The sequence below is a fragment of the Amyelois transitella genome, chromosome 6 (assembly GCF_032362555.1).
Source record: "Amyelois transitella isolate CPQ chromosome 6, ilAmyTran1.1, whole genome shotgun sequence".
Classification (NCBI taxonomy): domain Eukaryota; kingdom Metazoa; phylum Arthropoda; class Insecta; order Lepidoptera; family Pyralidae; genus Amyelois; species Amyelois transitella.
Genome location: NC_083509.1, coordinates 807,383 through 826,923, shown reverse-complemented (window position 1 = coordinate 826,923; position 19,541 = coordinate 807,383). Strand labels below are relative to the sequence as shown.

At 36.5% G+C, this 19,541-nt stretch overlaps 1 protein-coding gene across 1 annotated transcript; it reads right to left on the bottom strand.

Annotated features, from left to right (window-relative positions):
• Window positions 1–416: 416 nt before the first annotated feature.
• LOC106134853 (trypsin-1) lies at window positions 417–18,703 on the bottom strand. Its single transcript, XM_060944704.1, has 8 exons — window positions 18,306–18,703; window positions 9,426–10,439; window positions 8,979–9,014; window positions 7,937–8,096; window positions 2,898–3,066; window positions 2,466–2,549; window positions 1,531–1,686; window positions 417–1,066 (listed from the first exon to the last, which is right to left on the bottom strand). The coding sequence occupies exons 2-8, from the start codon at window positions 9,634–9,636 to the stop codon at window positions 893–895; spliced, it is 990 nt and encodes a 329-aa protein (XP_060800687.1). The 5' UTR covers window positions 9,637–10,439; window positions 18,306–18,703; the 3' UTR covers window positions 417–892.
• Between the last annotated feature and the right edge of the window lie 838 nt (window positions 18,704–19,541).

Below are 19,541 nucleotides of genomic sequence, written 5' to 3'. Positions count from 1 at the left end.
GTCTTACATTTCCTATACCAATTTTGTTATTGCATTTCTGAATAATAAGATCTTTATTAATAATTATTTTGTTATCAAGGTTTTTTTGTCCCTGTTTAATACAGTGTTAATTAATTTTATTGTATAAAGAAAAAATATACTTAGCCGTATTAGATCATGTTTGCGTTTTTACAATGTTATAATTTTATATCAAGTTTTCTAATGTTTATCAAATTTACCTATATTTGCCCTGGGACTGCGTGACTAAAACTTTTATATTCTTTTTGCTTTTACCTTTTGGGCAGGTATTCTAGCTTATCCAGACAGATTATATTCTTTGCATCAGGAACTGTGAGAGGTAAAACATACACACGACAGTTAAACAAATCTATATTATTTGCAATAAAAATATTTTTTAGTTTATAACTGCTTTCATTTTTAACTTACATTTACAGGTTATGATTAAAATTAAGACTATATGGATCTACGAATTAAATCAATTAATTTAGTTATTCTTTTCTAGAAATATTTAGAACAATGTAAGACTATATTTATGAACTCAAAATATTATAGGGATTAATAACTAAAAATTATAAAGGCATTAAGTTATAAGTGAGTCTTGTGATAGCTGGCTCTATCTGCTCCGTGAGGTGATAGACGTATGTACAGTGGGTCACATAGAAAAGCATACCACCATCATGTAATAAGACCGTGATTCAAAGGTACGTTTCTATATTTTTGCAGATCTACAGAAATGGGCTTTTCAGAACAATCTAATCTCTTATGTCCATTAGAGTAAAGTGAAAAAGATCTGAAAACTTGGATTGCAGATCTCTACAGTCACCATTATCTAGGAATTATTAGACCAATAACTCCAATAAGTCCTTTTTAACAACGTATTGCGATGTTCAGGTTAGACCGTAGCGTTTTCTGGCTTCCTTGCCAAATGTCCCTGCACCCAGTCCCAGATCATGGGCTGGGAGAGTCTGGTGTATACCCCGGGGAAGTTGCCCCGGGCACAGCCTAGACCCCAGGACACCACGCCTATCAGCAACCCGTCTTTGACTAAAGGGCCTCCGCTGTCACCCTGAAAGAAAGTAAACACTTTTTTTTCTGTCTCTGATTTTGTTAACGGTACTTACCTACGTCTAAAGTTAAGTGTAATGAGTGATTTAAAAGAGGGAAATGAAATCATATGTTTAAACTGGAAATTGACTATTTAACTGAAAACAATCATACTAATGTTAACTGGGAGATTGAAGTTATTACTACCTCATTAATCATACCTTGTTCACTGATAGGGCAGTGAACTAAATTTTAGTTACTAAATACTAGTTACTTATGGTCGTCTTTATCCTAAAAGCATGACCTCCTCTTCATAGGTGGTTCGTAAGAAGATCAATTTCTGTAAAGGCGACTCCAAGAATTTGGTTTGGTTGGTAAATTACAGTTTTTACTCAGAGTCGAAAGTAATATTTCGATCTTTTGGTCAATCTCTCAATCAATTATAAATAAAAGCATAGATGATATTGATAATCTACCCAGAATTACCTGACAGGCATCTGGGGAGGGTTGCTTGAAGGACCCTGCACAGAACATGGAGGGGGGGTTGATGGCCTTCCGATCCAGGCCAGACCGGAGACAGTGCTTCATGGCGATCGTCCTGATCGTGGTCGATTGCAGGAACGTGGCGCTCACACCAGCTTCCTACGTATATCAATATAAATTGAATAAAAAACCTCCTGGCGATTCAGAACAATTGGCCTATGACAACAGGAACGACATGAGAAATTTCTTTGCATACATACATATAGGGTAACAGTCTTGAAAAGACCGAATGGCCACGTTCAGCTATGTGGCTTAATGATAGAATTGAGTTTCAAATAGTGACAGGTTGCTAGCCCGTCGCCTAAAAAAGAATCCCAAGTTTGTGCGCCTATCCCTTAGTCGCCTTTTAGTACATCCATGGGAAAGAGATGGAGTGGTCCTATTCTTTTTTGTATTGGTGCCGGGAACCACAAATTTCTTTGGTTTACGTGATTCTGTTGACATAGGAACCTAATCCTGCTTGGATGTTGCAGAATGTCTTGGCGATAAGTTGTCACAGCACCTATCTCAAGAGAAGAGCGGCATGCCACGATCTTGGATTGTAAGTTAGGTTTTTACACGAAGCTACTCCCGTCTGATCTCCGCAACCTTTGCAGGAAAACCTAAATCTTGTTTAAACATTAGCCAACTAAAATTAATTGATAGTTCTACATTATGTATGTATTTTATTATGTTCAAACATTTATTTATCTTGCTCTGCGCCAACGCCGATCTCCTGTTTGGTTTCCTTCCACCCAAAGGTTGACTGGATGAGATTGCTTTAGCGATAAGTCCGCCTTTGTACCATCTATATCTGCTTTGTGTTGTTTTGTATGTTTTACTCTTATGGTGCAATGAAGAGTTTTATCTATGATATAACAGTAGCGGTAAAATCTTACCTGCAACTTCCCCCAACCAGACACGATGGCCACCTCATCAGAGAGCAGGCGGGCTTCCCTGGCCACTAGGTTGATTGGCAGTATCTAGAATAAATAATTCCAAAGTTAAACTTACTAAAGGACTTATTCCCACTTATTTTTGCGTAGGGTAAATCCTTTTTACGGACGTCTCCCCAGGTCTACACCCAGGGGAGTGTGGGACTCCTGGCACCTAACGTGCCTACCGCACTAAAACCCATCATATTTTTATAACAGATATCTAGCTTATGAAACTTGGGATTCTTCTTTTAGGCGATGGGATAGCAACATGTCACTATTTGAATCGCAATTCTGTCATTAAGCCAAACAGCTGAACGTGGCTTATCAGTCTTTCAAGACTGTTGGCTCTTTCTACCCCGCGGGTTATATAAATGTGATTATATGTATGTATACCTTGCTGGAGAATCTCAGTGGAGAATACAGCCGCACAAGACCCACATCGTTGATTTTGGACTTGCTGATGTATCGTGGGTGGACGTAGCACTCCTTCACATCATACATCTCCCCCCCGTGGGTCTTCCATGAGGACCCCAGGCGCACGCTCAGGTCGCTTGGTCTGGCCCTGGCAACATTAACCATGGTCTTAATGTCTTTTGTACTCCTACTGTTGGAGAGTCCTAAAGACAGTTAAGACTGCTAAACGGTACTGATTTGGTAGAGATAAATATATTAATACTCATAACAAGCGGACTAGCTTTGATTCAACGTTTAGATCTTGAAAAACTAGTTTTGTACGGATAGGTTGTGACCAAAAAATACATGAATATAATCACAACTGTATTCCTTGCAAGAAAGACAGGGTCTTGAAAAGACTAAAAGGCCACGTTCAGCGGTAACGGCTTAATGATGAAATTGAGATTTAAATAATAAGGGGTAGGCTTATAAACTTGGGATTCTTCTTTTAGGCGATGGGCTAGCAACCCGTCACTATTTGAATCTCAATTACTATTATCTTAAAGCCAAATAGCTGAACGTGGCCTATCAGTCTTTACAAGACTGTTGGCTCTGTCTATATAGACGTGATTATATGTATGTATGCATTTAAATAGTGACAGTCGGAAGGCGAACCCCGGGCCCCGAAACACTTCTGTGGAGGGTGCAACTGGGAACGCGCAGGGATGAGAGAGAATACAATAGAAATAGAATTTAAATCTATAGTGCCGTGTGGTTCCCGGCACCAATATAAAAAAGAATAGGACCACTCCATCTCTTTCCCATAGATGTCGTAAAAGGCGACTAAGGGATAGGCTTACAAACTTGGGATTCTTTTCTAGTCGATGGGCTAGCAACCTGTCACTATTTGAATCTCAATTCTAACATTAAGCCAAATAGCTGAATGTGGCCATTCAGTCTTTTCAAGACTGCTGGCTCTGTCTACCCTGCAAGGAATATAGACGTGACCATATTATGTATGTATGTATATTTAAATCTATAAATTTAGAGACTTAAAGTGATTGGAAATATTTTTTTATAAAGTAATTAACCTTCGATAATTTTGCTACCAATGGGCATTTATTAGGTACACCTAATTAACCACTTTATTAAGTTTTGTAATAATGAGGCGTACATAATTAATTATAAGATATTTTATACGGTGACTGTTAATAAAACGTTCAAAGCAATTATTTTTCTACTAGCTGTGCCCGCGACTTCGTCCACGTGGAATAGTTATTTTGGGCATCATTGAAACACAAAAAGTATGCACAATAACTACTTATTTCTAAATAAATTAGTTAAATTAGTAAAAGATTTTATTTTAGTGCCTCATTCATTTGAAAAAAGGAAAGCTTTGACCTAGACCTAGTTTCGTCGCAACATAAGCGGGATTGTTTCATTAAAAAGTTATCAAAAGCGCTAAGTGTATAAAATTTCTGGAACAATGGAAAAATAAAGTTTCTTGTTCATCTAAAGTCATCAGAATATTGGAGTATAAGAAAAATGGATAAAATTATTTATTTTACTCAACAGCCAGGCTTCGCTCGTTAAGTTAAACTACACTCATACACTAGTGCCGTGTGGTTCCCGGCACCAATAGAAAAAAGAATAGGACCACTCCATCTCTCTCCCATGGATTTCGTAAAAGGCGACTAAGGGGTAGGCTTATAAACTTGGGATTGTTGACTATCTTAAAGCCAAATAGCTGAACGTGGCCTATCAGTCTTTAAAAGACTGTTGGCTCTGTCTATCCCGCAAGGGATATAGACGTGATTACATGTAATATGCGTACCTACACTAGTACACCTAAAACTTTCTCATGAATCAGACGATCCTCTGGTGCCTAATTCATGCGTGGAAATCGAATCAGAAGTGTCCTACGTTTCTTCTACTCCAGGGTAAGTTAGACCAAGTCTCCAAACGTCCATTGCCAAAACGTCAGCATCAAAATATCAAGAGGCCAAAACGTTTAATAGTCATATTGTCTTATTCTTCTGACGGCCTCTGTGGCGCAGCGGCAGAACGCTTGTCTGTGACACCGGAGGTCCCGGGTTCGAATCCCGGCCAAGAGCATGATGAGAAAAGAACTTTTCCTGATTGGCCTGGGTCTTGGATGTTGATCCATATAAGTATTTACTATAAAATATAGTATCGTTGAGTTGGTATCTCGTAACACGAGTCTCGAACTTACTTCGAGGCTAACTCGATCTGTGTAATTTGTCCCACATATATTTATTTATTGTTATTTATTAATTGTCAGAGTAACTTTTTAATGAGTAACTGACATACAACGTTTATTGCTAAGCGTCGCTAGCTGAAATTTGACACTACCTATAATTTCCCAAGAAACAAATATCTAGAGAGTATTGAGTGTGTTTTTCAAATTACGTCGAGAGGCATAATAGGTAAAATAGGTACATATAATGACGTCTTTATCCCTTACGGGGCAGACAGAGCCATTAATTTCGAAAAGACTAAAATGCTAAGTTCAGCTGTATAGCTTACACAATAAGATTGAGATTCAAATAGTGAACCTAAAAATTATTAAATTTATTCGCCTTTTATTTTATTAACTTTTACAATAATATATCTAATAGTTAACATATTTATAAAATATCTGTGAAATTACCTTGCTTTTGTAATAACAAAATCTTATACGGACATTGCGTGGTTTGAAAGAAATCCGGAGAAATAAAGTCCAACACTAACACATAAAATAAAAATAAACAAGCTTATGGAGGAAATGTCCTGAACTGAACATGTTACTACAATACATCCAATACAATGATTTCATTGGATTCGCGAAACAAGAGTTTTTAAAAGAATTAGAAAATACATATATGGAAGTAAAGTACACCAATAAAAACAAAGAATAGGACCACTCCATCATGTTCCCATGGATATCGTAAAATGCGACTAAGGTTAAACTTGGAATTCCTCTTGTAGGCGACGAGCTAGCAACTTGTCACTATTCGAATCTGAAATTTATCATTAAACCAAACAGCCGATCGTGACCCAGGTATATGTGTTTTCAAAACTGTTGGCTCTATCTGTCCCGCAGGTAGATAACGATGTGACTTACACACTTACTAAGTATTATTTATGTATGTATAAAAAATGTCAACTCCATTGGTTTCTGAACTCTGGCCTGTCTATTTAACAGCCTTGGAAACAACGACAGACACAAAATAGATGCCCGCTCTAATACGCAGGATATTGGGCCGGGACAAGCCCTACATTTTGTCGGCAACACATCGCTCTGAAAGTGGGCGACTATAAATTTCCCGCGCCAATCGTAAACCCTGGACTGGGCTGGCTATAGTGCCTATCATAGACTTGTACGGAAATTTCGCTGGACAGCGGTTGAATATATAACGAAGCAGTGATCAGCATTTTGGAAGTCGTATTTGACGAAATATTCGTATTGATATATTAATTAAGTTCTACATTCATTCATGTTTTTTTAATGTAGACAATGTGCATTCGTCCACGATGTAGTTTTAAGAGATCTATATTTGTAAATTGACGTCCGATGAAAATGCTGCAATGTAGTTTGTTCCGAAGTACGTAAACTGTTATTGTACAATAGTTTTTTCATAACTTTATTTATTCAAATTCATAATAATTTTTATTATATTTTAATCTCATATCAATCATCAAGCCTATCAACTGAACTTGGCCTGTCAGTCTGCTGACTCTGTCTACAACGCAAGGACATAGACGTGATTATATGAATGATTTTTTCTTAAAAAACTCGCCTTTTATTGAGAAATAATTCATTCATATAATTCAAAATTATTGAGTCTTAGTCCTAATCTATTACCCTAAAGCCGATTACTTCAATAATCTTTCTATCAATAAATATAGTTTTGTCGTGATAATCCTCTAGTTAGTGCACCTTTAGAAACGACACTTTCACTCTAACTATCGTTCCAATGATTATGATAAAATTTAAGTGATAGCTTATTTCAAAGTCACTTTCTATATATTTTATCGCTAGACAAAATATAACATGTCACTGTCAGATTTGGAAAGTAACTCTAATCACGTGGAATTATTAATACAAACTTTCAATCCAAAATTCACAACATTTTCACAATAAGAGTCAAGTAATAGCTCTTAATCTACACTACACAACTTGATCACCACAGTATAATAAAGAGTACCTCTTTATTATATTTATACATACATACAGATGGCTACGTCTATATCCCCTGTGGGGTAGACAGAGCCAACAATCTTGAAAAGACTGATAGACCACGTGCAGCTATTTGGCTTAATGAAAGAATTGACATTAAAATAGTGACAGGTTGCTAGCCCATCGCCTCTATTATATTTATTTGTATTAGTAATTCCACGTCATCGAAGTTACTGTTCAAACCTGTTATTGACATGTTTTTTGTCCAGCGACAAAATACATAGAAATCTATGTATTTCAGTCTATACATACACCGAAACGCAGCAAGCCCGAGGCGATTGCTGCTTTGCATCGGAAAAAATACAATTCACTCATCGGGATAAATTGAAATTGTGGGTAGCGATCCACAAGGGGCAGCCCATAAAAGTGGTCCTCGAATATAGTAGGTATGCCCACTCAAATTTATCTATCCGATACGATGTGTGAACAACTTTCAAGTATAAAAGAACAAGTGGAAAAGTGAAGCTGGCTATCAAGTCATGTAACTATTGGTGTTTTTTACGCGTAAAGGCAAAAAGACGTGGTTCGTGTGTGTGATTTACGGCGAAAATAAAAAAAAAGAATAGGACTTATCCATCTCATTCCCATGCATGCCGTAAAAGGTGACTAAGGGATAGGCTTATAAACTTGAGATTCGTCTTTTAGGCGATGGGCTAGCAACCTGTCAATATTTGAATCTGAATTCTATCATTAAGCCAAACAGCTGAACGTGGCCTATCAGTCTTTACAAGACTGTGTCTACCCCGCAAGGGATATAGACGTGATTATATGTATGTATAGTACCAAAAAAGCAGCTCACCTGAGCAGACAATGGGCTGCAGTCAGCAGCCATATATCGCTGACGACGGAGCCCCCGCAGATGGGGTAGGTCTTCTCTCTCAGAGACACCTGCCAGGGGATGGACGCTATGGAGGTGTTGTGGCCCAGCACGATGCGACGGGTCTCAGACATTAAGTTTTCTATAGAATCCAAAAAAAAAAAAAATTGGTTATTTTATTTGGTTTTCGTGTGGTTCCCGGCACCAATAACAAAAAAAGAATAGGACCACTACCACTCATTCCCATGGATATCCTAAAAGACGACTAAAGTAGGCTTATAAATTTGGGTTTCTTCTTTTAGGCGGAGGGCTAGTAATCTGTCACTATTTTAAACTCAATTCTACTATTAAGCCAAACAGCTGAACGTGGCCAATCAGTCTTTATAAGACTTGGCTCTGTCTACCTCGCATGGGATAAAGATGTGATTATATGTATGTATGTATGTATCGAAAGGTTCAAATCTTTTGTGTATCAACACATCACATTGGTAAGATAGCGTCACGCAAGAAGAATAAGTTTCAGTAGTTTCCGCTACCGATCTTAAATTCATGATCTATACTAATATTATACAGCTGAAGAGTTTATTTGTTTGAACGCGCTAATCTCAGGAACTACTGGTTCGAAATGAAAAATTATTTTTGCGTTGAATAGACCATTTATCGATAAGGCTTTAGGCTATATAACATCACGCTGCAACTTTAACGAGCAAACAAAAATGGAATATGTGAAAAAAAATGGGGAAAATTATTCATCCTTGAGGGCTTCAATGATGCTCATAATAACTATTCCACGCGGACGAAGTCGCGGGCACAGCTAGTATTTTATAAACAGTACGCGTATTGCTTAAGTACCTTTAATGACGAGTAACCGTGGAAAAAGATTGATCAAAAATTTCAGGCTTTCTACATCAACCAAATGTGTAGATCATAATTTTTCCAGAATTTTATGAAGCTGCTTTGATAACTAATACAACATACCAACTTGCAATGTAGGTAATTGTATTTGTAAGCCAACAATATTTACCTCTGCGAGTGTTCCAAGTATCTTCACGATTGCCACCTGAAAATGAGGAATTCTTAGAAGATACCTATTAACTTTTAAAAGATTTTAATTTTTAGTATTAACATGAATAGATTTGAACTTATGTACCTAAGTAGTTATCTACTCGATTATTGTTCAAACAAAATCTTACCTACCTTTTAAACTACATTACATAAGATATAATCACGTCTGTATTCCTTGCTGGGTAGACAGAGCCAACAATCTTGAAGACTGAAAGGCCAAGTTCAGCTTTATGGCTTAGTGATGGAATTGAAATTCAAATAGAGACAGGGTTGCTAGCCATAGCCCAAGAATCCCAAGTTTATTAGCCATTCCCTTACTCGCCTTTTACGACATCCACGGGAAAGAGTGGTCATATTCTTTTATTTTTTGGTGCCGTTTTTAATGAGACAAAATATATTTATTTACCGAGTATCTTCTCAAGCAGGCACTGGTATAAGACCTTGTATTGATGTCGCACACTCGTTCTGTTCAAGAAGTTCAAAATATCATGCTTGTTCTTCTCAGCCTGCCCCGCCAAGAATGAATAGTCAATCTCCATAGTCGATTTCGGAGCCATTTCCTGAGCCCCGTGGACAAAATTTAATGAAATAATTGTCATGCACTTCAGAAACAGCATTTCTATTACATTTGTCTCATTTAAATATCATGTCAAACGTCTCATTATCATCATTTTATATTGTAAAGAAACTAAAATTGTGAAATAATTATTTTAAAACTTGTTTTCTGACTAAAACATTTTTGCTGTGCCTATTTTGAAAATAGGTAGGTTGTATGATGAGATTCGTGGCGTAGTTTGTAGATAACAATAAATTATCTGCGTCATTTCAGTTGCGTGGTTTTAGTGAACACAGTCTGTGCATAAAATCAAATGAGCGTGAAATTACGCAAAAGTTTATGGAGTGCAGTTCTAACAAAGTTACGCAACGTTCAGAATTGACTGCCTCCCGGCAATGAGCAAAATGCAGTGTTGAAACTTGTTGCTGTTTTATTTTTAATAGGCGCATAATTCTTGGTGAATTCACATCATTACACGGTAGAAGTATTATTGTTGTTTTATAATATTAATATCTGTTATGTCCTACTGTCGGGACCTCCCTTGGCTCTTTCCAGACATCTATCGGGTGACTTCTCCAACCATTTTTCATCTAACGTTTTCAAATAATTCGACCATTTTACCATCTTTTTCCCTCTCTTGCTGTAAAAGTATTAAAAGAAATGTCCGCGCTTCAGTCGAATTCCGTTATTATCTGCAAAAAGTGTTGTAACACGTAAAGTTTCTTTGGAAAAGGTTGCAAACTTCCCAGAGCCCGGGGTCTTGTTTCGGACATTTTAAAACTTAGAAAATCCGCTTTTGAATTGTATCAACGTGTTCGCTTCAGGTGGCGTGCTAAAGGGGCCGCTGTTTTGTCCCTGGCCAATCTGTAATTAAATTTGTTTCATTTGAACAAGTTCTCATTTTGTCTGAAGTGATTTGGAACGAGAAAGGCGGTCGGAGTTTGCACTTGTTATACTCATTAATGCTTTCACTTCATTCGTAATTACATTAAATTTTCATTAGATTTCAAATATACCTTAATGAATTATTCGAAGTTTCCTCGCAGAAATTAGATTCCGAACACAAAACAAAATTTATAAATTTTAATAACTAATTATCTTGAGAAAAGCATTAGATATTAAATTCAAGGGACGGACCGCAAAGTTACCGATGCAAAGTGAAATTAATCAAGCAAAATTAATGAACAAACATACGTTGACAAATTCAGTTAAATTAGCAGTAGGATATTAATATATGATTTGCACATTGTACATAAAGTTTTGGTAACAAAAAACATAAAACAAATGAATAAAATGCCTTCAGACATACATAACTATGTATAGTCAGAAAAGGAGTAACTACATACGAATACTTACATCTTATTAATGTAAGTTTATTAAAAATTAACTCGTCACAATGACGTTGGCAGTACAACTTGTGTTCGTCGTATGCAATTAATTTAGTTTGCATCTAGAACATGCTCCCGATTCTGAGGCGACGACAACCTTGCCACACAATATCTCAGAAACACAAAGTAGATTTGAATCCAAAAACCGTTGTTAGCTGAGTTCTCTCATCTTCAGGGCTGTCGCGATTTGAAATTTGTTTAAAAAAATATATTTTACTGTAACATTGTTTGTTGTGGCTGTTAAAGCACATGCTGAATTACACGAAGGAATTTTTGGACGTGTTTAACTGTTACATACATACAAATGGTCACTTCTATATCCCTTACTTGCGGGGTAGACAGAGCCAACAGTCTTGAAAAGACTGAATGGCCACGTTCAGCTATTTGGCTTAATGATAGAATTGAGATTCAAATTACAAAAAAGAATAGGACCCCTCCCACTCTTTCCCATAGATGTCGTTAAAGGCGACTAAGGGATATTCTCACAATCTTGGGATACTTTTTTAGGTGATGGGCTAGCAACCTATCACTATTCGAATCACAATTCCATCATAAAACCATACAGCTGAACGTGGCTTTTCCGTCTTTTCAAGTCTGTTGGCTCTGTCTACCCCACAAGGGATATAGACGTGACCACATGTATGTATATTTTACGATGCGGGCCAATTATTGATGACCTTATGACATTTGTACTAACTAATCCTCAAATTCCAATTTTTTTTTAATATATATGTTTATGTCGCTATAATCTCGAGATGTCAAGTAACATTAAAATCGACTCAGAAATTGATTTGACGTCAACCATTGTTGTGAAACCAAATGTTTTGACAATTATTAAGCGATATGAAGTATCATACATACATACATACATATCGTCACGTCTATATCCCTTGCGGCGTAGACAGAGCCAACAGTCTTGAAAAGACTGAATGGCCACGTTCAGCTATTTGGCTTAATGATAGAATTGAGATTCAAATAGTGACAGGTTACTAGCCCATCGCCTAAAAAAGAATCCCAAGTTTTTAAGCCTATCCCTTAGTCGCCTTTTACGACATCCATGGGAAAGAGATGGAGCGGTCCTATTCTTTTTTGTATTGGTGCCGGGAACCACACGGCACCATATGAAGTATCCTATAATAATTAATAAAAATTTTGAATTAGCATGTCACACGTGGCCAGCCCTACCCTTAGTCGCCCAGCCACTGGGAGCGACAACGGGCCGTGAATTACTTAGCGCGCAAACTTCCCACTCACTAACGCTTATTAGTATTCCTGCTGCGACCTAATTATATCTTGGTAGGCACCGTGCACTCTTTTTGTCCACTAATTAATTTATAATGTCCCACGGAATAGAAAAGTTTCTGCCGTGCGTTTAAATGACAAACCAATTTAAAAATCGAGAATAAAAAACTAATAAAAAAGAATGGGATCACTCAATCTCGTTCCCATAGATGTCGTGAAAGGCGAGTAAGAGATATGCTTATAAACTTCGGATAATTTCTTTTAGGCTGTGGCGACCTCTTTACGACACAAGTCACAAAAACAAAATCACTCAACGCTATAAGTCAAAAACAGTGAAAAGTCTTAATCGCGCAAGCAAAGATTTTACGAATTGGAGCATATAGACAACCTTTGACACATCATCGTCGGAGCCGCGGTTCCCCAGGCATCACATCAAGCCTGGCGGAAGATCTTCCCTTTGGTAGCGGTCGAGCTGAACTCTATGGCGCCCGCTACAAGGCGATGAGCTAGCAACCTGTAACTATTTGAATCTCAATTCTATCATCAGTGTTTTCAAGACTGTTGGCTCTGTCTACTCCGCAAGGGATACGGACGTGATTATATGTATGTATGTTTAAAATCGAGAATAATAAAATGCTAGTTCCATCCTTCCATCCCTTTGGTCTTTATTAATTTGAAGATTTTATTCCTGTAATTGGATCATTCTGACACAGATATGTTAAGCCCGTAACAAATACAGAATATTTGTTTTATTTTCACGTCGGGCTCAGACAGGGCTTGTTATCTGTCGCACTGAACCCCAATTACAGTTTATTAAAAACGGATAAAGAATCAAAAGAAATATGGCCGACGCTGCATACATACACAATACATATTGGCGTATTCTTCCTTTAGCCGATGGGCTAGCAACCTGTCACTATTTGAATCTCAATTCTATCATTAAGCCAAACAGCTGAACGTGGCCATTCAGTCTTTTCAAGACTGTCGGCTCTGTCTGTCAAGGGATATATAGACGTGATTATATGTATTTATGTTTGTATGACATTAATAGAAGTAAAGAACTGTACTTGCTTGGATCAATATAAAATAAGTTATAATACAGTAGTAGATTGCACTAATCTATACTAATATTATAAAGCTGAAGTGTTTGTTAGTTTGTTTGTTTAAACGCGCTAATCTCAGGAACTACTGGTTAGAATTGAAAAATTCTTTTTTTAGGCTATATAACATCACGCTGCAACTTTAATTAGCAAAGAAATAATGGAATATGTGAAAAAAAAATGGGAAAAATTATTCATTCTTCAATGATACTCAAAATAACTATTCCACGCGGACGAAGTCGCGTGCACAGTTAATTTATTACACAAAAAAATATTATAACTATTTAACACTTACCTGCACATATTGTCATGATTTAAAGTCTAACATTTTTTCATGCTCAGATTTACAGAAACATTTCTGAAAATGGTGCAAATTATCAAATTTATAGGGGATTCGCCAGTTGTAATCCCTCGGGAATCCCCGGGGTTCCGGGATCCGGGATTGAGGTCATATCACGGTGGATTTTTGACTAAACTTGAGTTCTTTACTACTGTCATAATTTTTTTATAAATTTTATTGTGTAATGTCTAGTTGTTACTCCTTTAATGGGTTCCATATATTATAAGCGATAATGCTCATAGTTTAAATACATACATACATATAATCACGTCTATATCCCTTGCGGGGTAGACAGAGCCAACAGTCTTGTAAATACTGATAGGCCACGTTCAGCTATTTGGCTTTAAGATAGAATTGAAATTCAAATAGTGACAGGTTGCTAGCCCATCGCCTAAAAGAAGAATCCCAAGTTTATAGGCCTACCTCTAGTTCATAGTTTTTATTTCGTGTTTTTTACGAAGGTCTTTCGTTAGAACTATCAATTCTGCTTTCAACATACACTTAGTCACGTCTATATCCTTCGCGGAGTAGACAGAGCCAGTCAGAGTCTTGAAAAGGCTGAAAGGCTACGTTCAGCTGTATGGCTTTATGATGGAATTGAAATTTAAATAGTGACAGGTTAGCCCATGACCTAAAAGAAGAGTCCCAAGTTTGTAAACCTATCCCTCAGTCGCCTTTTACGACATCCATGGGAAAGAGATAGAGTAGTCCTATTCTTCTTTCTATTGGTGCCAAGATCCTTTCAACATTCCTTCCAAATAAAAGTGCAACTCTTTTCTAAACAACATCAACCCATAACCTCCCATCACAGCAGTCGGCTACAAAAGCGTACGGCATACATTATGATAAGCACAAGCTTCGGAAACTCGCGTCGCCATCGAATCTAATATTAATGGCGGGTTCTTTGCGCATACTTTCTCGTTTGCAACCTACATCCCTCTCGATAAAGCCTTCCTGTAGCTGTGACAGTTTTTATGTTTACAGAATCTGTTTGTGGTGATATATTTACTTTTTAATGGCGGGTTCTTACATACATAGGTACATATGATCACGTCTATATCCCTAGCGGGATAGACAGAGCCACCAGTCTTGAAAAGACTGAATGGCAACGCTCAGCTAATTGGCTTAGTGATAGAATTGAGATTCAAATAGTGACAGGTTGCTAGCCCATCGCCTAAAAGAGGAATCCTAAGTTTATAAGCCTATCCCTTAGTCGCCTTTTACGACATCCGTGGGAAAGAGATGGAGTGGTCCTAGTTTTTTTTGTAATGGTGCCGGGAACCACACGGCGGATTCTTTGCGCATACTTCCTCGTTTGCAACCTACATCCCTCTCGATAAAGCCTTCCTGTAGCTGTGACAGTTTTTATGTTTACAGAATCTGTTTGTGGTCATATGTATATTGACTTTTTAGTTGTATTATTTTTTTTGTGCCGTCTTGTTCCGGGCACAAATACAAAAAAGAATGGGACCACTCCATCTCTTTTTCATGAATGTCGTAAAAGGAGACTAAGGGATAGGCTTATAAACTTGGGATTCTTCTTTAAGGCGATGGGCTAGCAACCTGTCACTATTTGAATCTCAATTCAATCATTATGCCAAACAGCTGAACGTGGCCTTTCAGTCTTTTCAAGATTGTGGTTCTGTCTACCCCGCAACGGATATAGACGAGACTATATGTATATATATGAAATTAAATGAATTTTGTATGTCATCGGAGTGTCATATTTTTAAACTAACTTGTTAGCTAAGTCATGATGCTGTAAGTATATAAGTAAGTATATTGCAAGTTATCACACTCTCTACTATGATTGCACATACCCACGTCCATTGACGTAAATGAATACAAGTACGCTGGATCAAATATTCTATAAAAAATGGCTCCCATTGGAAGCTCTTCCAGTGTTGTAAGTACTGAAAGTTATATTTAGTGCGGATAGCCGTTATGTCATGTTGTAAAATTAACTGCAAATTGTGTAAAAACACTGAATTGTATATGTACATAATATGTGACATACAATCACATCCATATCCCTTGCGGGGTAGACAGAGCCAACAGTCTACAAAAGACTGACCACGTTCAGCTATTTGGCATTATAATAGAATTGAATCCAATCGAATTTATTTATTTTCAAAATAGGATAAAAGGCGTCATTTGTCGTCGTCAAGAGCGCATGCGCAGATCTATACAGCTGCACACGATCGTTTAAAACCTTTTTTTTTTATTTTTAGGCTTGTTGTAAGTAACGGTTTTATTTTATTTAACTTTGTGTTTAGCCTGTAAGTATATCTACAAAATAAATACATAATTTATAATTATTATGTTAAAGTGTAGAAGAAGCAGTGGAATTAATTGCATACATACATACATAAAATCACTCCTCTTTCCCATAAATTTTATATTAAGTGAAAGTCAAAAAATATGCTATCAAAAAGAGGCAGCAGAGTTATTTTCTACAAACAGGATTCTCACGCCAATATTATACCAAAATGGCGAAAATAAAAACATCACTTTTATGAAGTCCAGTGTACATTATTGAGATCAGTGTTACACACAGCATTCCGTGGTGATTCCCAGTAACGACCAATAAGCGGCTTGCGAGCAATTTATGTCGCCGACACGTGTCTGGCACGATCTGGCAACAAGCGGAGACGCAGAACACAACTTGTATAACTTCTTATACTTACATACATACATACATAAAATCACGCCTCTTTCCCGGAGGGGTAGGCAGAGACTACCTCATTCCACTTGCCACGATCCCTGCATACTTCCTTTGCTTCATCCACATTCATAACTCTCTTCATGCAAGCTCGGCGGTTTCGGGTACTTTTGACCTGACCTTTTACCTACTTTACTTACATAATACATACATATGGTCATGTCTATATCCCTTGTGGGCTAGACAGAGCCAACAGTCTTGAAAAGACTGAATGGCCACGTTCAGCTATTTGGCTTAATGATAGAATTGAGATTCAAATAGTGACAGGTTGCTAGCCCATCGCCTTGAAAATGAATCCCAAGTTTGTAAGCCTATCCCTTAGTCGCCGTTTACGACATCCATGGGAAAGAGATGGAGTGGTCCTATTCTTTCTTGTATTGGTGCAGGGAACCACACGGCACTATACTTAATTAGTTAGTAGAAGTTATAATAAAATTTGTATCTGTCAATAAAGGTTAGTAAGTATCTTTAGTTTATTTGGTACGAACATAGTGCTTTATTGTTGAAATTTTAATAAGAACAGGTTGCTAGCTCATCGCCAACAAGACGAATCACAAGTTTATAAGCCTATCCCTTAGTCGCCTAGTACGAAATCTATGGGAAAGATATGAATTTTTTTCACAGTAAATAAATACTACTAACACAGTAGACGTTATGGACGTCCTGGCAAAGGTTCATGTCAAGAGTACTCGAAACCGCCAAGCTTGAATGAAGAGAGTTATGAATGTGGATGAAGCGAAGGAAGTATGCAGAGATCGCGGCAAGTGGAAGGATGTAATCTCTGCGTACCCCTCCGAGAAAAATACGTGATTATATGTATGTATGTAACACAGTAGACATAGTCATTCGTGTCTAAACATGTCTCAGATCGTATATTCCCTGTACTCACAGCGGCTTATGCATAAAAATAATAGTTTAAAAAAAACTAAAAAACTACGCTTTTATTGCTAATCAAACTAAAAAATAGAAAATAAAAATTAATGACAAAGGAATTCAGTAGTAGCAAGTCGAACAATCAGTTATAGTCAGTTGTAGTAGTAATTACCTCGGATTAAAATTATAACAAAATTAAATTTATAAACAAAACAATTTAAATCAGAGTAAAAAGCGTGGGGTGCCTGATGTAGTAAATATTAAAATCATTCTATTAGCATATATTTATGACAAGAGAGTTATGAAAATGAAGTAAAATGCACCCCACGCTTTTTACTCTAATTTAAATTGTTTTGTTTATAAATTTAATTTTGTTATAATTTTAATCCGAGGTAATTACTACTACAACTGACTATAACTGATTGTTCGACTTGCTACTACTGAATTCCTTTGTCATTAATTTTTATTTTCTATTTTTTAGTTTGATTAGCAATAAAAGCGTAGTTTTTTAGTTTTTTTTAAACTATTATTTATTTTCTATTTTTTAGTTCGATTTGCAATAAAACGGGTAGTTTTTTAGTTTTTTTATACAATTATTTTTTGGAAGTTAACACTTCTGGTATAACTATCTTACTAGAAAAGACTTTCGCAACCATGCGCCCATCGCCGGAGGTTTTCACAACTAACTTTCTTAAAGTTATATGTGGCCTGATTGGATTAAATCTCATAATATTCTCATCATCATGATTCTTTTTAAGGCGATGGGCTTGCAACCTGTCACTATTTGAATCTCAATTCTATCTTAAAGCCAAATAGCTGAACGTGGCCTATCAGTCTTTACAAGACTGTTGGCTCTGTCTACCCCGCAAGGGATATAGACGTGATTATATGTATGTATGATGATTGTTAAACCCAGTTGAAAAGAATTTTATAGTGATAAATCACTGTTAATAATATTTTTGACTATCCAGCAAACGTAATAATTTTCGATTGTGGCCTTGCCATGAATCAAACCACAAGATTAAGAGGCAGATTGATACAGGAACAAAAATATTTCAAACATACCTCCACTGCCTTTACAACCAGGAACGCAACAAAGTTTATCTGAAGACATCGTGGCACTTTTGTTGTAAAATCTGTCTTTCACAAAAACAAACACAAACTTGGGACTCCTATCTCAAATAATAAGGTACTTTTTACAGGAGTCCTATCTCAAAATATCTGCACAACACAGTAAACACAGTCAGAGTCCAATCACAGATGATAAAATCACACGAATATCCGGAAGAACAAAGCTCGACTCAACGGAAGATTCCAAACTCCAAATAACGACAAGTTATCAGCACAAAACAAAGTGCAAATAGGTAAATACACAGGCACCGGTAAAAAACAACAGAAAGAAAGTTTACAGGTGTTCGAATCGAATTCAATCAAAACTTACTGCAAAACTTATTTGACATAAAAAACTGTCACTCATTTTCCAAACGTATTACAGTGTTGCTATTATAAATAGGCAAAAGATACCTAATGTTAATTCAAGAATTGCATTAATATGTTAAATACGTATTAAATATCGCAAAGTTCTGTAGGTAGTAACTTTATTCTTGTATTTTTGTAAATTTAGTTGTTCAATTTTCATTTATTACTTTTGTTTTATTACTTATATATTTTTTATTGTTTTAAAATATTCTACTAATTCTACTATGGTTTCTAATGGTAATTCTAAATGGAGCAATGCGATGAAATAAAGAAGCCTCAGGTTAATAGTAACATTATATGGAAATATATTACATCTCTTTTTGACTCATTATACGTCAGAACTTCTTGGTTTCTTGTATGGAGATTACTGGCACTGGTGCTATCTCTGTCTCTCTTACTCTCATACGAAGGATCTAAAAATGAATTTATTAATCCTGGCAGTTTTAATAAGGATAATGAGAAACTCTTATCAAAATATTGCATTGTCATCGGTCCTTGATACGTGTGCAAAGTTCCAAGTTGATCAGACATTTAGAAATCAGTGAAAATTAAGCTCAAAGATTCCGTTACATACATACATACATACATACATACATACAACCCAAGCTAATAAAAGCGTAGTAAAAATTGCATTCTATTGCATACAGCACACTGCACACGGCGGTCCGTATCAGCATAAACTTGTTAAATGTTATGTTACATGATGTTAGAATGTGAAGGTCTTAGGTATTAAGTATTTATTTGTTTTTCTACTTTGAAGCTAGATTTATAAAGATCATATTCGTGGAATCCTTAGGATTAGGTAAGCTAATAATAAAGTAT

Bases quoted from the DNA above. Each gene is read 5' to 3' on its own strand.
- LOC106134853 (XM_060944704.1), bottom strand. From the start codon at position 9,636: ATGCTGTTTCTGAAGTGCATGACAATTATTTCATTAAATTTTGTCCAC. The intron at 2,550-2,897 runs GTATACATACAT...TATTTATTCTAG, and splicing joins CACTGAGATTCTCCAGCAAG to ATACTGCCAATCAACCTAGT. The intron at 1,067-1,530 runs GTAATTCTGGGT...ACTTTCTTTCAG, and splicing joins CCTCCCCAGATGCCTGTCAG to GGTGACAGCGGAGGCCCTTT.